Raw genomic sequence first — 23,478 nt, 5'->3', positions numbered from 1 at the left:
ACATGCCCTTGACCGGAATGGAACCTGTGACCCTTTGGTCTGCAGGCTGACTCTCTATCCATCGAGCTAAACCGGCTAGGGCTGTCCAGAAATTCTTTTCAGGATTTCTGTCCATTGACTGACCACATACAAAGTGTCAGAAGCCTATTAAAAATTAAGGGGGTGGGCGTGGGGAAGGCCATAAGAGGAGGAGGTTGGCAGAAGAGAAATTATATAGGTCACTCAAGCTTTCTTCTGGGCTAGTGACTCTGGATATAGCCTTTAAGAGAGGTTGGGATACGTGGACTCTAGGTTTCTGATGAAAGAAAATCATCCCTTAAAGAGGAGCTGAACTGTGCCATGCAGAGAAGTTCTTGCAGAGGGCACTGGGGAAAGGGCAGTTGATCCTCCCATCTAGGAGACAGGAGGTTCTCCTAGTACCTTGAAGTAAGATGGAATGCTGATGGAGAATCCTGAGGTTTTGGCCAAATGTGAGACTGGTACACACATACAAACTGAAAAGCCATCAGGAACACCCAAAGCCAACTCACACCTACATTTATTGGCTCTGCAAAGTGCTGTCAGAGATTCTTGCTGTCTATTAGTAAGAAGCAGAAAATACTTAGAGAACATTCAAAAATCTCTTTCCAAAGATTATATATTTGAAGTTAAGGAAAATAAAACTGATTCAAGCCATACTCTGTGTAAGAAAAAGAAAACAAAGAAAAATTTAAAGTGAGACCTCTGTCTGCTGCTCTAGTCTCAACTTAAGTATCACAGTCAGCTTGTTACTTTTATTTTAGAAGAGAAGATGTAAAAGTTTCATTCTTTTAGAAGGCAAATTATGCCAATGAATGAAATTTGTGCAAGAGTAGGCCTTCCTTCCCCTGGCTCCTGGCACCAGCTTTCCTCTGGCACCCGGGACCTGGGCTTCCCTCGCAGCCCTGGCTTTATCCGGAAGGATGTCTGGTCTAATTAGCATATTATGCTTTTATTATCTTATCGAATAAAGAGGGAATATACAAATTGACCGTCACACCGTAACGGTCAAGATGGCTGCGCCCACAGCGGAGGCCGAGTTCTTGTAACGGGCCTTAATGAGCAATCAACAGGGACCTGAGGCTGTGTGGCGCTGGGCTGGGGAAGGGGACCTGAGGCTGCACCCCCTGCCTGGTGGGGCTTGACAGGGGACCTTAGGCTGCGCCCCCCGCCCAGCAGGGCTTGATGGAGGACCTCAGGCCACGCCCCCTGCCTCAGTGCTGGGCTGGGGGACCTGAGGCTGCGCTCCCCCCCGCCTGGAGGGACTTGCCGGGGGACCTCAAGTCGTGTGCCCCGGCCCAGGCTGGGGGACCTGAAGCTGCCCCCCTCTCCTGGCGGGGCTTGATGGGGGACCTCACACCACGCTCCTGGCCTGGGCCAGGGGACCTCAAGGTGTGCCCGTGCCCCCTGGCCTGGGCTGGGGGACCTGAGGCTGCACCCCCCACCCGGTGTGCGCCGGGAAACCTTAGGCTGCGCACCTGCCTGGCGGGGCGTGATGGACCTGAGGCTGTAGCCCCCACCTGGGGGGGGGGGCTTGACAAGCGTGGGGCCGGCTGGATCTGGGTCTTGCACGATTTTGAGGCACCGTGGGTGTGGGGGGACTTGACTCTGGTTCCTGCAGTGTGCCCCAGACTCTGACAGGAGGAAGATTTTTATATACATTTTACTAATTTTTTTTCATCTCGACGCTTCTATTATAGAGAAAGGGCAAATAGCAATAGTAAAATATTTCCTCTAATTCAGCGGTTCTCAATCTGTGGGTCGCGACCCCTTTGGGGGTCGAATGACCCTTTCACAGGGGTTGCCTAAGACCATCGGAAAACACATATATCTATAATAATAAAAGAGTAATGTGCTAATTAGACCAGATGTCCTTCCAGATGACCTTCTGGACAAAGCTAGGGCTGCAAGGGAAGCCCTGGTCCTGGGTGCCAGAGGGAAGCCCATGCCAGCAGCTGGGGGATGGAAGGCCTACTCTTGCATGAATTTCATGCATTGGGCCTCTATTAATTACATATTGTTTTTGTGATTAATCACTATGCTTTAATTATGTTCAATTTGTAACAATGAAAATACATCCTGCATATCAGATATTTACATTATGATTCATAACAGTAGCAAAATTACAGTTATGAAGTAGTAACGAAAATAATTTTATGGTTGGGGGTCACCACAACATGAACTGTATTAAAGGGTCATGGTATTAGGAAGGTTGAGAACCACTGCTGTAATTAATCCCCCTTTAATGTGCACAAATTTTGTGCACTGTGCCACTAGTTATAGATAAAGGCAGGAACAGACTAGGAAAGGAAAATAACTTTGGATTCAGTTTCACCAGTGCTGAAGAATTTTGAAATTATTTGAACTTGGTCAAGTTAAATGGAATGATATATTTTGGAATAAAAGGTAATAAATTAGCTGGGTTTAAAAAAATACAAAAAACATGTGAGATAAGTATCTATCTTTCTAAAATGTAGGCAACTTTAAAGGATTCTGACCCCAACCTTGCCAGGAATTTCTTCCTTTTTCCTGAAACTATATTTTAAATATTTATTATGAAGTTTCATGTTAATAGTTGCTAAAAAAAAAAAAAAAAAGGTAAGAATTTGTGTTCCTGTTGTCCCCCCACTCCACAAAGTAAAAGTATTTTTTCATTGTGAGTAAAAGGATTGTTGTTGTTCAAGCTTCCTTACTGAACACATGTGCTCTATTTTTTGTTTGTTTGTTTCTCTTTAAATGTCAAGGCACCTCCTTCCATGGTCAACAATGAACAACGCCAGCATGCAGAGCACATATTCTTATCATTTAGGAAATCGAAGTCACCATTTGCAGTTTGCAAGCATATTTTGGGTAAGTATTCACTTTAAAAATATTTTTGCATAATCACTTCTAATTTTTCTCTCCTTGAATGTTACATATTTTAAATTCCTAATAAAATAAGCAGGTTTGTATAGTTATAATTTTTTTATTAATAATCATTCTCTGAAGTGGCTTTAAAGATATCCCATATAGCCAGACAGAAAACTTTTTTTAATTTTGGATTTTTCTCCCTTAGATATAGTGTTTAATAATTTGTTTTATTATGGACCATAGCGCGAAGGCTGTTAAGAGTGGGGGAAAAAGTCTAATATTTTTAAAATTGTTTTCAAGTGTGATGTCATTTATTATAGGAAATGTACTGTATATTATCTCAGTGTTTTAAAATTCAGATTTTTTTTGGAACTTTCTACATTTTCTTTCAATTGTTTTTTTTTTTCTCATAGTTTTTTTGTTTGTTTGTTTGTTTTTAAGCCATGTAGTTTGTACTCAGCTTGCTTAAATGACTATTAGTTCTGTGTAGGTTATCACTGTATATCCTAAAATGAAGCATTGATTTTTACACTTGTAATGTTTTATGAATACCTTATATCTGACATATGTACAGAAATGATCTCTTTCCAAAGATGGTATTTTCTATATATATAGTCTTCTGCCTCTTAGATATTTTATAACCTTGTTATTACTGGCTCTCTCTCTTTTTTTTTTTTTTAAATTGGAACCATTTTTGTCCCCCAGAGTTAAGGCTCTGAAATGCTGAGTTATCCAATGACCACAGAATTGGCTAGTTGAGAATTAGGACTAAAATATCTGACCTTTTATTCTTGTTCTTTGACTTATCTGTTAGCCAGCAGATTGAAATCGCCTACAATGAAAGTTATGTTAAAAAAATACTCTACATATACAGGGTTATGAATTAGAGTTGTTAGATTGATTGGGTTGGAAATGCTCTGGTGCAGGGACTGTTGAGGTCCCAGCTACAGTGGTGCCTGCTGTATGTGGTCACCTTGAGGAGTCACCCTCTTTGAGCCTATTCTCACCTGTGAAATGGGAATAGTGATGTCATCTTCCTTCATGGATTTGGCTTTGTTAAGTTGTGAGGTGCAAATGTAGTAACAATGTAGAAAAGCACTCTGTAAACACTCAGGTAAATGTCATGATCCCATTACCTTATTAAAAATATGATAAGCTTAAAAAATGCTGTTTTTTGTTTGGGAGGAGCTAACAGTGGCAGTGAAGTTGGCTCTCTCCCACTCAGGAGTTAGATCCCACCATTAGAGGAGAAGCTTTAATAACCACCTTTTAAATTCCAAATGAGGAAGTTTTGAAAAAATTTTTGAGTGTTAGTGGTGAGTTTGTTTCTGGCACTGAGATAATTTATTTTATGCCTGTGGAGAATATTTAACTCAGCATTAAATTTAAAGAAGCAAAACTAAACATCAGCCTTCAGAATTTAATGGAGACTTACTTCATCCTTACTGCCTGGAAATTGCTCAGCATTAATAGATTTAGAAAACCATTTTGTTAAATAGCACCTAAAATAAACTGAGATTAGTTTTCTTCATGGCAGGTGCCATAACTACATTAACTAGAGTTCTATTAGTGTTTCATTTAACTTTCTGTTACAATTCAGTCGTCATTCTTTACTAGTCGGGAAGTAGTTGATCTAAGTTATAAGTATTTTATTAGAGTGTATTTGCTTATACCGCTCTTTTTTCGAGTATGTGTATTTATGAAGTATTGTTGCTTTGTTATGATTTGAGCTTGTTTTGGAAAACTTGTTTTTCTGATAAAAATTTCTAAAGAAGGATATTGCCAATTCCAGCCGTGCTTCTAAAATCATTTTGGGTTTTGAGACATGACCTATTTTAAAAGCCTGAGTGCATGTATTACAGTCATTAATGTACTGCCAAGCCCTGTGTTACATTAATGTTACATCTAAACTTCACAGAGTATCTTTTAACTCCGTCCTCGTCCTCGGTTGCCACCAGCACAGAAAGGTTAATTCCTCTAAGAAGACTTCTCATGCAAGTGGCAGTCAATCACAATTCAGAATTTTCACATTTTTGTCTAGGGATTGTATATCATTTTTGTAGAATGTCGGAGCAATGTATTCTGATAAAAGGGAGACTTTCTCCTTGATGCTTCCCTTTTCTGGCCTCTTAAAATTCTTCCTTTCCCCTTCTCACTTAAGTTTTATTACATTTCTCATCTTTCCTCATTTCCTGGTCTTACCCTTTTGTTTTCATTCTAGTTTTAATTTTTTTTTTCTTGCTCTTTTCTAAAAGTGTGTTTACATACGCATGTGCATGTTGCATGCTTGTGCATTTTGTCAGAAGAGCACTTCAGACTGCTTCACCTCAGAAGTCTTTGGCATAGGAATTTTTTAGGTTTATGGGGTCAAATGTTTCTTAAGAAATCCTGAGTTCTCTTCTTGTTAAAGAACTATTATATTCCCAGACAGTGAGGGAGTCACTGTCTACTGGGGCTTTGTGACATTCTTTTGTCCTCCTCTCAGGGAGAAATTGAATTATTTTATTTGTTACCTCAGAAATAGCCAAAATAAAACAAAATGATGTGCATATGTGTCTATCATTAAGCAGAATTTGTACTTTAAAAGCCAGAGAGGTGATTTTCCTCACTGACATCTGGGCTTGACTACTAGGGTTTTCTTAAAAAAAAAAAAAAAACCACAAAACTTTCTGATCGATCAAAATATAGTGTGTACATTTCCTCTCTGACATTTACTTCATTTTAACTTTCGTTTTCATGGCTCTGTCTAGTTTCAGATGGTTGACAAGATACAAATGAATTTTAGTTATGTAATTATTAAAGTTACTCTGGTAGGAAATGAAAGTGTCCAGCTAAAGTGGCCTGGAAATAATTGGTCATCTAGACTGTGCCCTAGTCATGGAAAGTTACCCTAATTAGAAATTCTAAATGAATGTGAGTTCCTTGTGAAGACCTGGCCATTTCCAGTGTCTCTCCAGCAGAGAAAAATAGGCCTTAGGTACTGTGTGGGTCCTGCTGGCAAGTTACTAGAGTACCTGCAAGCAGCATTCGCACATTTATGTTAGGGGTAAGTGTAGTGTAGGAAGGCTAATAACAGTTTTCATGAGAAAGTGTAATTTATTAGGTTAGAAAAACTCCTTCTTTGAAATTTGGCTTTCTTTTTTCCAGATTCCTCCTTTTGTAGAGAGCTTTTTATGGGGGTAGTAATGCAGAAACCTTCATTTAATACCAAGCAGATGAAAAGAGTTACCTTGAGCCCTGGCCAGGTACCTCAGTTGGTTAGAGCCTCGTACCATTATGCCAAGGTTGGGGGTTCAATTCTCGGTCAGGGTACATATAGGAATCAGTTAATGAATGCTTGGATCGGTGGAGCAACAAATGGATGCAACAGATCAGGTGGATGTTTCTCTCTTCTTCCCTCCCCCTTTCTCTCCCCGCCCCCTCTTTCTAAAAATCAACTTATAAAAAGTCACCTTGGAAACTTTGAATGTCATTCACATTTTATAATTGTGCCCCCAGCACAAATAGAAGTAAGCATGTTCCATTGCTCTTGAAGACCAGAAGGTGCTTGTTTGGTCTTACCTTCCTTGGCATGTGCAGTTAGGGCTGGATCAGCATTGCTTAAGGAACACAGCAGCCTTGTGATCTTGGATTTCCTTCTTCATCTCTTGGTGCTTCACTTCCTTTAACTGCAGGAATTGAACTAGATGATCTTTGGAGTTCTATTTCTAAAGTTCTCTGAGTCCCTACGATTTTGCGTTCTTGTTAAAATCCATGGTTAAGGATTTAAGGTTTTTCTTAAAATTTTTACTGTTGTAATGGAATATGAAGATAGGCAGAAACCATCATTTTGTTTTTAAAAGAGATTTATAATAAGAGGTTATTTGAGTGACCATTATGAAGCAGTACTTCATAGATAAAGCTGGGTTTTGTATCAGATCCTCTTTTAATAAAACACTTAATTTTCTCCTGGAACTTTAAATGCATCTTTTCATTATAAGTTTACATTTTTGGAAGCGATTGCTTTATTTATTGATTATTTTTTAAGGTTTCTAAATTTTTGTGAGTTTTGATGATCATCTCAATTAGAATTCATGTAAAGATAGCATGGAATAATAAAACGTTGAAAAGAAGGTCCAAATTGGTTCCTCTTATTAGTTTTGGTATTTTCAAAATTGCTAGGTAGTAGTGTAATGTAATAGGGATTTATGTAGGGTATGCCTTTTCTCTCACATTTTTATGACTAATTGTGTCAAGATCACTTGGTAAGATTTCTAAATGACCTAAACTTAAATAGGAGAGAAAATGGTGTATCTTCATGCTCTTCTGCTAATTTCTTGAAGGTGCCATTGTTTGCCTAGAGTGCATTTCTCTACTCATGTCCAATGATCTTGGCAAATAACCTGCACTCTAATCATAGACATTTCATGGATTTCACATGATGGTTACTTTTTGGAGCTTCAGAAAATTCCCACTTTTTCTTGACTTTATTTTGACTGTTTCTCCCTTTTGATTATGCTGTTTGAAAAGACTGCAGTTGTATTGTGAATAAAAGAAAAATAGAAAATTAACATAAACATAAAATATTTTTAGGTATGTTAATTTTCTATTGTTTCCCCCCCTCTGGATTCAATTTTTAGTTCAGGTACTATCACTTGCTAGTTAAGGCCGGATCTTTCTAAGTGTAGCTTTGGGATTTTACTCAGTTTGATCAGTATTGCAATCAGAAAATTCACAAGAACTTCTCACCTTGTGTAAATTGATTCCTTTTTTTTTTTTTAACTTTTTTTTTTTAATTTGAGAAAAATATCTTAATGGTTGTATTTATTTCTGAACTTACTATTGGAGATGGGTCATCCTGCTGAAAGCTTAATTACTTACATTGAAATATATGTGTATATATATTATTTTGTTAATCTTCACCTGAGCATATTTTTTCCCATTGATTTTTAGAGAGACTGAAAGGGGGAGGAGAGAGAAAAGGGGGGGGGGAGAGAAAGAAAGAGAGAAGGAGAAACGTTGATATGAGAGAGACACATTGATCGGTTGGCTCCTACACCAACTGGGCCCGGGGATCGAACCTGCAACTCAAGTACATTCCCTAAACTGGGAATCGAACCCAAGACTCTTCAGTCTGCAGGCTGATGCTCTAACCACTGAGCAACCAACCAGGGCTACATTGAAATATTTTGACAGTGTGGCTCATCACAAATAGTAATGTTCAAAGACTAGTTTATTAAGGTATTTTGCAGGTACCAAGTTCTGTTTTGCACAGGGTGAGAATCTCTTAGGAAGTTTTCTGACTGCTTTATATTTTTATTTTATTTTTTTTAAAGCTGTGTTATTTTTTAGTTCCTCATGCTTTGGAAGTAACAGTTGAAGAGAGGTGAGGAAAGTTTGTGAAAATTGTGATCGGGGATTAGCTGCCACCTGCCAGAGGTGTCTTCTGAGAGGAACTAACCTCTTTGTGGTGCTAGAGCAAGGTCACTGGATTAAAAAAAACAACAGGTAACCATCTTATTCCTTGTCTGAAAAGTTCAATTAATAAATGCAACGCGTTCAAGGGAAGATGAGCTGCTGTTTACAGAAAGAATCTAATTCTTTCCTCAGAAACAAGCAAGGTGGACTATGTCCTCTTTCAAGCTGCCACGGCTATCATGGAGGCAGTGGTCCGAGAGTGGATTCTCTTGGAAAAGGGCAGCATTGAGTCACTGCGAGCATTCCTTTTAACTTACGTCTTACAGAGGCCCAAGTAAGTACACAGAGGAGGTTCTGCTGAAACACTCATGCTAAGCTTATCCTTTTGGAGCTTTTCCTTTTGTTCTTTATTTCTTTTAATGATAGACATTATGGGGAAGCTCTGTGTGGGCCTCGTATTTTAAAAACTCATACACATGGTCCTAGCCCAGCCGTGGGCAAACTACGGCCCGCGGGCCGAATCCGGCCTGTTTGAAATGAATAAAACTAAAAAAAAAAAAAAAAAAAAGACCGTACCCTTTTATGTAATGATGTTTACTTTGAATTTATATTAGTTCACACAAACACTCCATCCATGCTTTTGTTCCGGCCCTCCGGTCCAGTTTAAGAACCCATTGTGGCCCTGGATTCAAAAAGTTTGCCCACCCCTGCCCTAGCCGGTAGTTGTGTCCTTGTGATTTCTAAAGGCTGGATTGTAAAGTTCAGGGTTATGTTTTCTTTAAGAAACAATTGTGAAAAGACTGTTAAATCTCTAGCTCCTTGTCTAATGAGCTTTTTTTAAAAAAAAAACACAAACTTTTTTTTATTGATTCAGAGAGGAAGGAAGAGGGGGAGAGAGATAGAAACATTATGATGTGAGAGAGAATCACTGATTGGCTGCCTCCTGTATGCCCCTCACTAGGGATCGAGCCCACAAACTAGGCATGTGCCCTTGGCCGGAATAGAGCCCAAGACCCTTCAGTCCACAGGCCAACGCTTTATCCATTGAGCCAAACCTGGGAGAGTTAATGAGCTTTTTATAATGCCTCCAGTTGGGACCAGTACTTCTTCCACCACACTGAGGAACAGATCTCAGAGATGAGATTTTAAAAAAGATTTTTAAAAATTTGCTTGTTTCTATAACGTTGTGTATTAGATAGCTAGCATGTTGCCTTTCCATGGGAATAGATTTAAGATTATATTACTGCTTGGAGATGGATATTGGGTCAGAATTTTTCTCTTAATTGGTGGAATCTTAATCTGGCTCTTAGTGGGTTGACTTACATGTATCAAACATTGATTGAAGACACTAATGCTTACATAGTGCTTAGTGTGTACTGGGCATAGTTTTGAGAACATTTAATTCTTATAATAACCCTATTACTGTTGTCCCCATTCCACAGAAGAGAAAACTGAGACTCTGAGTGTTAACTATCTTACCTAGGGTCACATAGCCAGTAGATAATGGAGTGTGGATTTGCACCCACGTCTTCTGGCTTTGGAGTCTATACATAACCACTGAGACGTAAGCAGGGTTATTAGGAGTTCAGGCATAGTGAGAAATTTGGGAGTATTTTCATATTAGAATTATGTAAAAATTTTCACTTTGATCTTTATGTTTTACAGCCTCCAAAAGTATGTTCGGGAACAGATTCTCTTAGCAGTAGCAGTAATTGTAAAACGAGGCTCACTAGATAAGTCAATTGACTGCAAGAGCATTTTTCATGAAGTCAGCCAGTTGATCAGTAGTGGCAATCCCACTGTGGTAAGTATGCTAACTATTCACATTTGTAAATATTTATCTTTCATATTATACAGATTCCATTTCAGCAACGGCTATCTACATGAAAGAAAATCACTTTTTAATTGTTCCTATTTTCTCTAGTCCTTTTCATACATGTGTACATACTGTAGATATAGTGTAGTTCACCTTTTCATTTGATCCTATATTTCCATATTGCTGTAGTATTCATAATCATCATTTTAATGCTGTAAAATATCATAAGCTAATATACCACACTATGCTTAGCCATTTTCCTTCTATTGAACACTTCCTCCATTTTTAATAAACCTTTGGCAGCTACTAGTGAACATGGATATAGTGTTGGTTAGAAACTTTCTTTATAAAGGAGATTTTAAGAGATACTTGAAAAAAAGAGATTATTGATGGTTTTCTGTAGGTGAAAGAGGGTTGACCTCATGAGTTAAGTGAGGTCAGACTATATACCTTCGTTGGCCAGAAACTATGTAGTTTGGCTTTCACTCTTCCCTTTCTAATAATATATTTTTTGTGGTCCATCCCTTATACTAGTCTGTTTAAATAAATTTGGGGCAGTATAGTAGATTCGGTGATTTTTATTGTGGATTAACAATTAGGGGCTGCCCAGCAGAGGAGACAGCGCTCAATGAGTATATTAAGCATTCATCAAGTGTTGATCTCCCCATTGGTATCACCCCTATCAACACTAATAAAAGAGAAAAATGGTAATTGGCGTACGACGATACCCTTTTCATTGGCTAATCAGGGCTATATGCAAATTAACTGCCAACTATGATTGGCAGTTAACTGCCAACTAAGATTGGCAGTTAACTGCCAACAAGATGGCGGTTAATTTGCATATGTAGGCACAATGCAGGGAGGCGAAAGGGAAAGCAGGAAGAAGCCCCCTGCCACTGACAGTGATCAGAAACCCAGGGGGGAGCTAAGAGCTGGGGGGCAGGGCAAAGGCGGCCCCGGGGCCGCCTTTGCCCTGCCCCCCAGCCATGATCAGAGAATCAGGCGCCTTTGCCGCCCTGGCCAGTGATAGCAGGAAGTAGGGGTGGAGCCAGCGATGGGAGCTGGGCACGGTCGAAGCTGGCAGTCCCGGGAGCTAGGGGTCCCTTGCCTGGGCCTAAAGCGGAGCCCACGATCGCGGGGCCGCTGCAGCTGCGGGTCCCCGCTGCCCGGGCCGGACGCCTCAGCCAGAGGCCTCAGGCCTGGTCAAGGGGCCGATCCGGTGATTGGTGATTGGAGGGTGATGAGGGTCAACTCCTCTGGCCGAGGCATCAGGCCTGGGCGGGGGGCTGAGCCGGGGATTGGGGGGATATGATGGTCCCCTTGCCCAGGCCTGAAGCCTGGGTCAGAGGCGTCAGGCTTGGGCGGGGGGTGGAGCAAGCGATCAGAGGGAGATGGGGGTCCCCTGCCCAGGCATGATTCCTGGGCCAGAGGCCTCAGGCCTGGGCGGGGGCCAGAGCCAGTGATCGGGGGGAGATGAGGGTCCCCTGTCCAAGCCTGACACCTCTGGCGGAGGCGTCAGGCCTGGGCAAGGGGCCGATCAGGCGATCGGAGGGTGATGGGGGTCTACGCCTCTGGCTGAGGCATCAGGCCTGGGCAAGGGGCAGAGCCAGAAATTGGAGGGGTCTGGGGGCCCCCTGCCCAGGCCAGATGCCTGGGCCAGAGGCATCAGGCCTGGGCTGGGGGCAGAACCAGTGATGGGGAGAAATGAGGGTCCCCTGCCCAGGCCTGACGCCTCTGTCAGAGGCGTCAGGCCTGGGCAAGGGGCCGATCCTGCGATTGGAGTGTGATGGGGGTCAACGCCTGAGGGCTCCCAGTATGTGAGAGGGGGCAGGCTGGGCTGAGGGACATTTCCCCCCCCACACACACACCCAGTGCACGAATTTCGTGCACCGGGCCCCTAGTATTTATATAATCTTATTAGAACATGAATACTACTAAATGATCTCTTGTTCTATCAAATAATATTTTAATTATTGAAAGTCAGAAGGAAGTATTTATGCTATTATTCGTGAGTGAAAACTAATTGTGTATTAAAATTGAAAACCAACTTATTAGCTCTGATTTTAATGCTTTAAGAAATATTTTATAGTCTTGATTCTCTACAGATAATTTTGTGGAAGACTATCTAATTCATAAAATGTTTCCTAAGGATATTATATTTTTTGGACACAATACAGTTTTCCATTTATGACATGTTCTTAGAGCAAGTGTGCTTGTACAGTTATTAGATAATAGGTTGTTTCATGCCCATTTTTGTGATGGGTCATTTTCCTTCTGTGGCTATAAAGGTTGCTGAGGTTACTTCACTGCAGTTTGCAAGGGTCAGATCTACTGTGTACTAGTTAGAAACTTTAACTTCCTAAGGAAAGGAGCTAAATTTTTTTATTTGAAATTAATGTTTAAGCAAAATTTTAATCTATTTCATGTTTGTTTTATTTCCTTTGATAGTAGACATTCATTAAATCACATTTAAAGCTGTGTAATTTAGCATTTAGTCTCCTTTCTTCCTTTGCCATGTGAGAGGAGTGGGTGAGAAACTAACTTGTCCACAGCAGCACTGTCCTGGGTGTGATACCAGCTAATCTCTCTCATCACAGGCTCATTGGTTAGGGGAGCAGCTGGAAGTCTGAGTGTACGGCAACCTTTCATAAAGTTTATTCTTGGTAATAAAGCTCCTGGGGTAAGAGCCAAGCTATTATAAGAGACAATCCTCTCTCTGAACAAGAGTATTGTATTTTGTCAGCTGGAGTTAGTGTTTGAGTATCTTGTGCTTGTGACAGTAAGCTGGTGAGTAAGGCAAGCTATCTCTTAGGGTATTTTTTCACTGTAATGAAATTAATGGCTTTTAATAGAAATGAGAATGCTGCTATAAGACTTAAATGTGATAACAACAGTTACTTAGTTGTTAGTGAATTAACTTGTGGATTTGTAGTACTTCAGTGAAAGAATAGATTAGACAATTTTATAACCTTGAAGTCTCATTGAGTATCTTCTGCTTGTTCTACTTATTTAAATTTTCTTTTTGGAATTTATCAACAACTGAAAATATAGGGAATACATTGTGTATTCATTTTTCACTTCTCCTTTGTATTAATATAGTGTTAGATGTGGAGATAAAGTTGACTCATTAATCCAGATAACTGAGCATCTACTCTGTTACTTTAGTGATGCTCTAGGTATGGTTTTCCCTTATTAATTGATAACCTATCTTGTGATTTTAATTTGGTGTAATGTAGATAATCAAGAAGTTGGATTAGAAAAGCCAAAATAGGTGATTATTTTATATCATGATGATAAAAATCCTGTTGCTTCTTTATCTTATAGGTAACCTGCTGCATTTTACGTGGTACTTTTACCTGCATGACTTAATTTGAACCTTAGGACAATCACATGAATTAGGCAGGGTAGAGGGTGTGACCCTTTTTGTAGATAAAAATTGAAGCCAAGGCAGAAGTGAGTTGCCCTCAGGTACCTAAAGTGGCAAATCCTGAGCTGTTGTAACCCAGATTTCCCGACTTCTTTTTCTAAACAGGGGGATTCTAGTACTGGACTCCAGAAAGAGTCCTGCAATATTTTTATTTAGAATTTATTTGGATATAGTTTTAATAAATTGTATTACTTGGTTTCTAACTTGTCGGAAATAAGAATTATCAATTTAGGATGGCTTGTTAGTGTTGGTCACATTGCCAACAGCATGTGTGACCCCAGACCAGGATGACTGAGAAAAACGGGAGTGGTGTAATCCAAAAGCCTGGGCTCTGGTACCACTTGGTCATGGCATGTAAAGCCTGTGTGTTTTAGTAGATTTCAGTTGTTTGCGATGACAACATCAAATAGTAAGTGTTTTAGAAATAAGTCTTTTGGAAACATTTACAAGAAGTAAGTTCCGTTAAAAATGTTTGCTGCATTTGGAAAATAAACAGATATTTGCTTAATTCTTTTTTATCTTGGATAAATGAAGCCTTGCTATGTTAACCTTTTGTAAGTCTCAAACTTGTATAATGGTATTTATACTAGTTTAATCCCTGTAAACTGTAGTAGATAATCTCATAGTCTCTTCTTTATCAATCAGTCAACTTTAATCAAATTTCTTTGAAATTCACCATTCTAAATTATTTAGAACAGCTTTTGTTTTTGACCCTCTTGAGTATCAGAGTCACTGTCTCCAGTACAGAAATAATATCTAGCCCTGACTGTGACAAGGGGTAGAGAGGCAGTACTTGAAGATACAATAAAAACTCCATATAATGGACTAATTCGTGTGAGGGGTTTGCCCATTAAAGCTGAAAGTCTGTTATATAACAAAGTAGGTTTTCTGAATTTGTATGTTAAAAAAGTGACAAATTAGTTAGTTTACCTGCCTTTACTTATGTAGACATGTTTGTGTAATAAAATTAAGTATGTATGCCCCTGGCTGATGTGACTCATTGGTTAGAGCATTGACCTGCACATCGAAGGGTTGTGGGTTTGATTCCCAGTCAAGGGCACGTACCTGGGTTGCAGGTTCAATCCCCGGCTCTGGTCAGGGCATGTGAGGGAGGCAACCAATCCATAATCTATATTTCTCTCTCTTACATTGATGTTTCTCTCTCCCTCTCTCTGATTCTCTCCCTCTGTCTCTTTCTCCCCTCCCTTTCTCCCTTGCACTCTTTCTAAAAATCAATGGAAAAAATATCCTCGTGTGAGGATTAACAAAAAATAACAGTGAATTAATAACAAAAAAACCCCTGTTAACTTAAATATATGCAAATCTTGGTTGAAAGCATTTTAAAATTAACAAAGCGTTAATTTTAATGTGAGACATATGAACCGGAAATTTTGTCTCTTAAATCCGAAGTCTGTTAAATTGAGGCCCTCAAAATCTAGGGTTTACTGGTACAGTACTATTCGGTGGGGGGTTCAGAGGTAATGCACTTGGGCTAACCATTAAGATCTAAGTCTGAAGCAAGCACACAGGAACCTTCTTCTACAGGGATAAGAAAAACAAAACACTTGTTACCTCTCATAGGCTAACTGGATGCTTACCCCTTTCCTCCCTCTCTCTGTCCTGAGAAGGAACTGTCTCCTTTTCTCTCTTAGGATTACACTTTCAGTTTGCTTCCCAGCTATTGTAATGCACCTACCATGAGAGTAATTTTGAGGTTTTATTTAATTGATAATTAAATACTGAAAATGTGTGAACACTTTGGGAAATGAGTCTTAGATGCACTGTGATGTGAATTACTCTGTGAATAGCCAGAAATACTCTGTTGATATGTGAAGAGGTGCTTTACTCTCTTAATGTACAATCAGTACTTAATCATTCCTTATTCTCCAGGGATTTCTGTTCTTTTGGCACCTTTGAGCATTAGCAGTATAGTATAATTAATGTTTATGATACTGCTCTCAAGTCTTTACAGGGCTTCCAAATTAAGGAGCGATTAAACTGTTTGGTTTCTTTTAATGATGAAAATATCTTATTTAGTTATTTGAAAGCTGGTAATTTTGCATACATTAAAATCAGAATATTTGATTTCTGGTAATAACTCTTAGCCACGATGCATAATTTATTTTCATGTATTAAGTCTTTGAGTGGTAAATTTGATAAGAACACAGTTGCTTTTAAAAATTTGTGTTTCTATTTCATAAATATGAAGAGGAAAAGGAAAATACAAAACACGACATCTCAGTTGATGGTAATGGTGTGTACTTAATGATACCTGTGCATTAACACATCGGGAAGCTGTGGACAAATGTTAACAGTAGTGGCCCTTGGATGGTAGGATTGTGGGAAATTTTATTCCCTTCTGTGCTTTTCTGTACTTTCTGGTTTTTAAAAGAAGATGATACATTATTTTTGTAGGAAGAAAAAGGTTTATTTGCATTACGCTTATTAATTTGTGTAGTTATTCAGTGTCTGGTAAGTTAATTTATTTTAAAACAAAATGTTCAGAAAGCTAATAGGTCTATAATAAGAATGTATTTTGTTTTAGTTATCATGGGTTAAGAATGTACTTGCTTTTATGGGTGAATTAGTACTTCCTTAGAGTAAAAGGTTGCTGTTTTAGAGCAAGCTTGTCAAACTCAAAGACTAACACGGGCCAAATAAACACGGTTTAAGTTTATGTGGGCCGCAAAAAAGCAAAAGCTTTAATTTTCATAGAAACATAGATTTATTTTGATAGAGACATGCTCACGACAAAGGGCTGAAATAAATGAGTAATTGTTAACATAAAATAATAGAACATTTTAATAAAAATTAATATTTTTCTTGAACATTAACTTATCAGACACTGAATAACTGCACAAATTAATAAGCATAACGCAAATAAACCTAATTTTCTTGTTCTCCGAAAGCAAAATATTTCCTGTTGCGCACACCAAACAAGTCAGTCCAAGACTAATGACATGGCAATCGGCTGCTAAAATATTCACTGCTGGTATTAATGGAGAGAAATGGTGCACCTGCGCATAAGGCTCGTAAGGGAAATGAATGCAACACGATTATAGTAATCAGTCATTAGCAAACGTTGTAGTTTGTTAATAATTATGTATAACAGAATGTTGTAGAAATTAAGACATTTTTATTAAAATGTTTCTTACATACCGTTACATCAGCTCGGCCGCAAAAATATTTGTTGTGGGCCGCATGCGGGCCGTGAGTTTGACATGCTTGCTTTAAATTGTAAAATGAAATGAGTGTGCAATGAACTGTTCTCTGTAAGAGAAGGCAGTTAAACTTGTACACTTCTCTAAATGACTTAGGGAAAAGGGACATTTTTATATTAAAACAAATGTATATTTTGAGGTAAAATTACAAAGTGTGTGGTTTGTGTTTACGTGGGTTCAGAGTAATTTATCCTTCTTGAAAGCAGTTTGGTCTGTCCCCCTGATTCTTGACAAATTTGCATATGTTTTCTGTTGTTAGGGTTTCCTGGCATGGAAAAGTGTGAGAAACTGTTGTAATGTATGGGCTAGTAGGCCATCTGTAAATATCAGTTATACATCATGCTTATTTTAGTTGAGATTAAGAGGCCAATAGTAACTTAATTCTTTTTACATTTTTTTAGAGGAAAATTTCAGACATATGCAAAAATAAACAAGAGTGTATTATTCACCCATGTAACCATCATTCCAATAAATATCAACTCATGGCAATATTTGGGAATTTAATTTTATGTATATTTGCTAAGATTTGCCAAGATAAGCATCTGTAAGGTCAAGGTACCCACATCACAAGCATTTCTGAACAAAGATGTGGCAGTTAGTGGGTGGGATGACTGTTCAGCTGTTCTGTTGGCTTGCATAAATAGTATCATCTTGACTTTAATCTTTGGTTATTCAGAGGTAGTGAGCATATTTCTGTGTAACCCCTGGAAATGTGCCAAAATAATTTGTATCCTCTCCATTCTTGGCACCTTTGACTCTAAATAGTCTGTGAATAAAAATGATGAGTTGATATTAGGAGGCTGTTGGATAGAGCCATTGAGGAGGAAAACCTCCGTTTTCAATGAAAAAAATTTTTGAATACTACCTGGTTAATATTTGGAAGACTATAAACTTTCCACTTTTCATCTATTTGGAAATACATTTTACTATCATCTGAGCATAGACAGACCTGGGCTTAATTTCAGCTAGACTTCATTATTTCTTCTTCTCCCTCTCCCTCTCCCTCTCCCTCTCCCTCTCCCTCTCCCCCTCCCCCTCCCTCTCCCTCTCCCTCTCCCTCTCCCCTCCCCCTCCCCCTCCCCCTCCCCCTCCCCCTTCCCCTCCCCCTCCCCCTCCCCCTCCCCCTCCCCCTCCCTCCTCCCTCTCCCTCCTCCCTCCTTCTCCTCCCTCCTCCTCCTCCTCCTCCTCCTCCTCCTCCTCCTCCTCGTGTTTATTTATTTATTTTTATAAGCCAGTATCGTTGAAAGTATTATATATATCCTTTTTTTCCGCCTCCATTGTCCTTACCCGCTCCCCATCTTCATTTCTTATGTCTGTGAATCTCATTTCTTTCTAATGTAAAGTGGGTAATAATACATTTACTATCTTAAAATACCACTTATACTCTGTGATCAAATTAGGAGTATGTCCTGAGTTCAAGTGTTGGATGGATTTGGGTAACTGGGGTTGAAGAAGAACTAGCAATTACTAGGCCACTTAGGAAGGAGAGCCAATCATTATTTTGTACTATCTGATTTTCTCTTTGGTAGGTATAAATCTAAAGATATAATGGAAGATCTAAAGATAGAAAGAAAATGTTTCATTATGTTTGAACAAATGTGGTATTGAAACAAGGTATTGGAAAAATAATGCCTCAATTATTTCTTACCCAATGATGACAGCAAACTCTGGCCTGTTCTATTCTGACTGCACTATTGAGTGAATTCTCAAGTTCAAGTAAAACCAGCAACATCGGACTGAGCATGGAATTCCATGGCAACTGCAAAAGAGTTTTCCAGGTATTTGCATTTTTGTTCTTATGTTTTAATGATAAGATCGTGCGCTTTTTATATAGTCTCTTCTCAATGCAGTGAGAACATTTATTTGATCTGGTTGGTTGACAGCCTACACCTGAAGGTTTGTGTTGTGATTTCTTACGATATAATAAAGTGATAGGTTTGGTGAGTATAGATGACAATTTAAGGTTACTTGTTTAATGCTAGTCTTTAAATAAAAAAACAAAAAGGAAATACTACTCTAAAGATTCTTTATTTATTTTGATCTTATTGTGTTTAGATGTCAGTGCTTCAATTGGTAGAACCCTGATGGCCTTAAAAATAGACCTGGCAGAATGCCCATGAGGGCTGTGTATTTAAAATGTTATTGCAGATGGTGTGGGCTCTTTGTCTTGTGTGTATTGTTTGGCTCTGAAGTAAAGTTATGTGAAGGCACTGGCTTAAATCCGAGGATCCTGCACTAGAGCAACTAACGCTCCAGCTCTGTCTAGTTGTCAGACTCACTGCTCCACAAAGTAGCCTTTCTGTCACAGTAAATGTATTCAAACTGGTGTCACCTGAAAGCTCACTGTGGTGAAAATATGAGCAGGCCTGAAAATGGAAAATGTTCCTAAAGAAATAGTGTTTTCCATTGGAAATGTTAAGGTTTTTGTTTGTTTTCTATTATAGTTCTAAAAGGGAATGCATTTTGAATGACCTTATGACACAAAAATACTTGTAACCTATTTATTGCAGGAAGAAGACCTTCGTCAGATCTTCGTGTTAACCGTGGAAGTTTTGCAGGAGTTCAGCAGGCGGGAAAACCTCAGTGCTCAGATGTCCTCAGTGTTTCAGCGCTACCTCTCACTCGCCAATCAGGTCTTGAGCTGGAACTTTCTTCCTCCAAATTATATCCTTTAACAACTGAATAAGATGACAATTGTGGCTGAAAGTACCTTATTTCTGTGGTTTGTAAAACATGTTGAAATGAAATAAGTGTTTTTTAGAAGTGGAATATAAGTTTATTTTATACTAGAGACCTGATGCACGGATTCGTGCACCAGTGGGGTCCCTCGGCCTGGCCTGCACCCTCTTGCAATCTGGGACCCCTCAGGGGATGTAGTAGTTCATGAAGCGGCAGGCGGCCGGGGAGGAGCCCAAGCCTGGGCCAGGCGCTGCATTGGTCCCACTCATCCTGGCCCCACAGCGCCTCCCTGCACCGCAGCTCAGTAGTGCTACCGCAGAGGCAGGAGAGGCTTGTGCTGCCAGAGAAGTGCTCGCCAGCCGTGAGCCCAGCACCTGGTGACTGCCTGTCAGCTGAGCAACACTCCCGCTGTGGGAGCGCACTGACCACCAGGGGGCTCAATCCTGCATTGAGCGTCTGCCCCCTGGTGGTCAGTGTGCGTCATAGCGACTGGTCAAATGGTCGAGCAGTCGACCAGTCACTTAGGGTTGTATATCTAAATTGCAGGCCTGGTGCACAACATTTGTGCACTGGTGGCGGGGGGGGGGGGGGTCCCCCCTCAGACCGGCCTGCGCCCTCTCACAGTCCGGGACCCCTTGGGGGATGTCTGATTGCCAACTTAGGCCCGCTGAGCAGGCCTAAGCTGGCACTCGGACATCCTTAGCGCTGCCGTGGAGGGGTAGAGGCTCCTGCTGCTATGCTCGCCAGCCGTGAGCCTGGCTTCTGGCTGAGCGGTGCTCCCCCTGTTGGAGTGCACTGACCAAGAGGGGGCAGCTCCTACATTGAGTGTCTACCCCCTGATGGTCACTGCACATCATAGCAACCAGTCGTTCTGCCGTTTGGTCAATTTGCATAGTAGGGTGTTATTATATAGGATATTATATAGGATACATAAAAGCCAAGTGACCAGAACGACCGGTGGCTACGATGTGCACTGTGGCTGGCCAACTGGCCTGCCAATCGCTCCCCCCGCGCCCCACCCCAATTGGGGGTAGGGCTGGCCAGCCAACCTCCTGTGGCCCCTCTCCCAGGCACAAATTAGTGTACCAGGCCTTTATTATATAGATAATACACAGTACACTGGACTACTCAGAGGATTTAAAAATTACATTTACAGTTTTGTAGAAGATTGACTAAATGGAAAACTGGGTAGATGTTGGGACTCTTGCTTCCTAAAGGAAGGGCAGTAACTCTTAGGCAGGAAAAGGAGAAAATGGGAAGTGTATTTCTATTAAGCAACTGAATCGTATCTTCTTGTAGAATGTAATGACTTGAATATTTTGACTGTCTTTCCTTAAGTCTCTAACTTGACTTTAAAAAAATCCTCACCTGAGGGTATGTTTGCAGAGACGGGGGAGTGAGGGACAGAAGGGGGGAAGGGAGGGGAGAGAGAGAGAGAGAAACATTGATCCATTGCCTTCCATATGCACCCTGACTGGTGATTGAACTGAAACCTAGGTATGTGCCCTGACAGGGAATTGAACTGGCCACTTTAAAGTGTAGGGGACAACTCTCCAATCAACTGAGTCACCTGGCTAAGACTTTTTAAAAATATATATATATTTTATTGATTTTTTAGAGAGGAAGGGAGAGAGATAGAGAGCTAGAAACATCGATGAGAGAGAAACATCAATCAGCTGCCTCCTGCACACCTCCTACTGGGGATGTGCCCGCAACCAAGGTACATGCCCCTGACCGGAATCGAACCTGGGACTCTTCAGTCTGCAGGCTGACGCTCCATTCATTGAGCCAAACTGGTTATGGCACCTGGCTAAGACTCTTAACTTGATTTTTATGGTGGCAATATTGTTCAAGGGTAAATAATAAGGTCATTATGTTTATTCTTCAAAGATGTTTTTAAGAGAAAATATGGAAATTTTGTTTCTAGCAAATTATTAGTTATACAAAAGCAATTTAAATGGGTTAGATTACATCTTTAAACATCTACTTTTTTGCCCGGCTGGTATGGCTCGGTGGTTGAGCATTGACCTATGAACCAGGAGGTCATGGTTCAATTGCCGGTCCGGTCACTTGGCCAGGTTGCGGGTTCAATCCCCAATGTAGGGTGTGCAGGAGGCAGCCTATCAATGATTCTTTCTCATCATTGATGTTTCTCTCTCTCTCTCTCTCTCTCTCTCTCTCTCTCTCTCTCTCTCTCTCTGTCCCTTCCTCTCTAAAATCAAAAAGATATATTTTAAAAAATATATCTACTTTTTAAATCAGTTACTGATGTGGGAAGTTTGTATTTTGGAGAGCATCGCCTTAGTTTAAAGTTTACAATTTGCTATTCTGGAACATTTGCTGCCCATTGATAGATTGAAGGCTGTGCTACACAGTGGCTCTCATTTGTGTTACGTTGAGTCAGACATATCTAAGATCACTCTCAGCTGAACAAAGGTAAATTACTTAACTCAGTTTTTCCAAAAGTAAAATGGGGATAAGGAATGTTAAGTGGATTAAATGAAACAATACATTTACAACACTCAGGACTTAGCCAGTATTTGTTGTATTAGTCTCCTTGAATAAAGAAGTTCATCAGCTAGCTACTTGCAATTGCTCTTCCTTCTTAAATTTGACATATTACCTATGATATAGGAAATTACAGTTAGTTTAATTTAATCTCTTCTAGATGTCTTTAATCAATCCTCTCCCAAAGGCAATTATGGTGAGTTGTTGTTCTGTGGGGCAGTTTACTGGAGGTTTATCACTTCCTCCTTTTATCCCTAATCTCTAATCATCTTTCTCCTAAAAAACAAGCCTATATAATAAAAGAGAAACATGCAAATTAACCATCCCTCTGCCACACCACCAGCCACGCCCACCAGCCAATGAGGAGCAAACATGCAAATTAACCCAACAAAGATGGAGGGTAATTTGCATACGCACAGCAGGAGAGCCAGAGGCTTGGGGAAACGTAGCTCCCTTGGTCGGGGAAAACCCAGAGCATGGGGAGGACCAGGAATTCTGGGAATAGTAGTTTTGGTGGCAGACGGATCTCCTAGACACTAGAGCAAAGTGAGCCTGGAGCAAGTTACTGTTGTGGTGGGGGATGGAGGGAAAGCAAAGGTGAGAGACATAAGTAAAATCAGAGTGTTTAGGAAAAATTAAAGGGAAGATATCCTAAAACTTCCAGGAAATCTAAACCAATGGAGCAAAGAAAAAAAAATCCTCTATTATTCTGTGAGTAACAAACCATACTGGGTTGGGGGTCTCAGACAATTTGCTCATATGATTGATTGCAAAGACAGACAGAAACTCCCGGATTGGAGAGGGCTCCCCTGACGGCTCCCAGATTGGAGAGACTGCAGGTCGGGCTGAGGGACCTCCACCTCCACCTCCCATGCATCCCACCCCCCCACCAGTGCACGAATCTTCATGCACCGGGCCCCTAGTGTTATATATTTATTATTTATGTTTTTGGATTGTTAAGAAGCACATATTTTCTTAGGTGTGCTTTAAATTTTTTCCCTGAGAGTGTTACCGTATAATTTTTGCTTAGGTGTTTTTTTAATTATACATATACTGGTGACCTGGTGCATGAAATTTGTGCACATTAAAAGGGAATTAGAGGAAATATTTTAATATTGCTATTTTCCCTTTCTCTATATTAGAAGTGTCAGAGATAAAAGAAAATTAGTAAAATGTACATGAAAATCTTCCTCCTGTCAGAATCTGAGGCATGCTACGGGAACCAGAGTCAAGTCCCCACCCACCCATGTGTGCCTTGAAATCGTGTGAGACCCAGACCCGGCCAGGTCCACCCCTATTGGACTAGATCCAGACCCAGCCGACCCCACCCCTGTCAAGACCCTCCGGGTGGGAGGCACAGCCTCAGGTCACCGGGCCCGGTGATGGGTGGGGGGCACGGCCTGAGGTCCCCCGTCAAGCGCCGCCAGGCGGGGGGTGCAGCCTCAAGTCCCCCCAGGGCGGGGCACATGGCCAGTGGTCCCCTGGCCCAGGCCGGGGCATGGGGTGCACCTTGAGGTTCCCCCTCAAGCCCCACGGGCAGGGGGCATGGCCTGAGGTCCCCT

The 23,478-nt window shown here is 40.5% G+C and overlaps 1 protein-coding gene across 11 annotated transcripts in view; it reads left to right on the top strand.

Moving 5' to 3' along the window:
• The window catches only part of XPO4 (exportin 4), a 160,008-nt gene that overhangs the window by 42,699 nt on the left and 93,831 nt on the right, over positions 1–23,478 (top strand). For 8 of the 11 annotated variants that reach the window (XR_009451303.1, XR_009451304.1, XM_059684195.1 and 5 more), the window contains exons 2-6: positions 2,763–2,868; positions 8,458–8,599; positions 9,931–10,069; positions 18,391–18,507; positions 19,240–19,393. Coding sequence is in view for 9 of the 11 variants with exons in the window: in XM_059684195.1 (XP_059540178.1) it covers positions 2,763–2,868; positions 8,458–8,599; positions 9,931–10,069; positions 18,391–18,507; positions 19,240–19,393 (658 nt within the window). In the remaining 2 variants the exon portion in view is untranslated. Of the gene's footprint in view, positions 1–2,762; positions 2,869–8,183; positions 8,356–8,457; positions 8,600–9,930; positions 10,070–18,390; positions 18,508–19,239; positions 19,394–23,478 lie in introns of those variants that run through there. The other 3 variants (XM_059684196.1, XM_059684197.1, XM_059684193.1) reach the window with 3 other exon arrangements.

This window comes from Myotis daubentonii, chromosome 2, assembly GCF_963259705.1.
Source record: "Myotis daubentonii chromosome 2, mMyoDau2.1, whole genome shotgun sequence".
In the NCBI taxonomy this organism is placed as follows: Eukaryota; Metazoa; Chordata; class Mammalia; order Chiroptera; family Vespertilionidae; genus Myotis; species Myotis daubentonii.
This window is presented reverse-complemented; position numbering and strand designations above follow the sequence as displayed.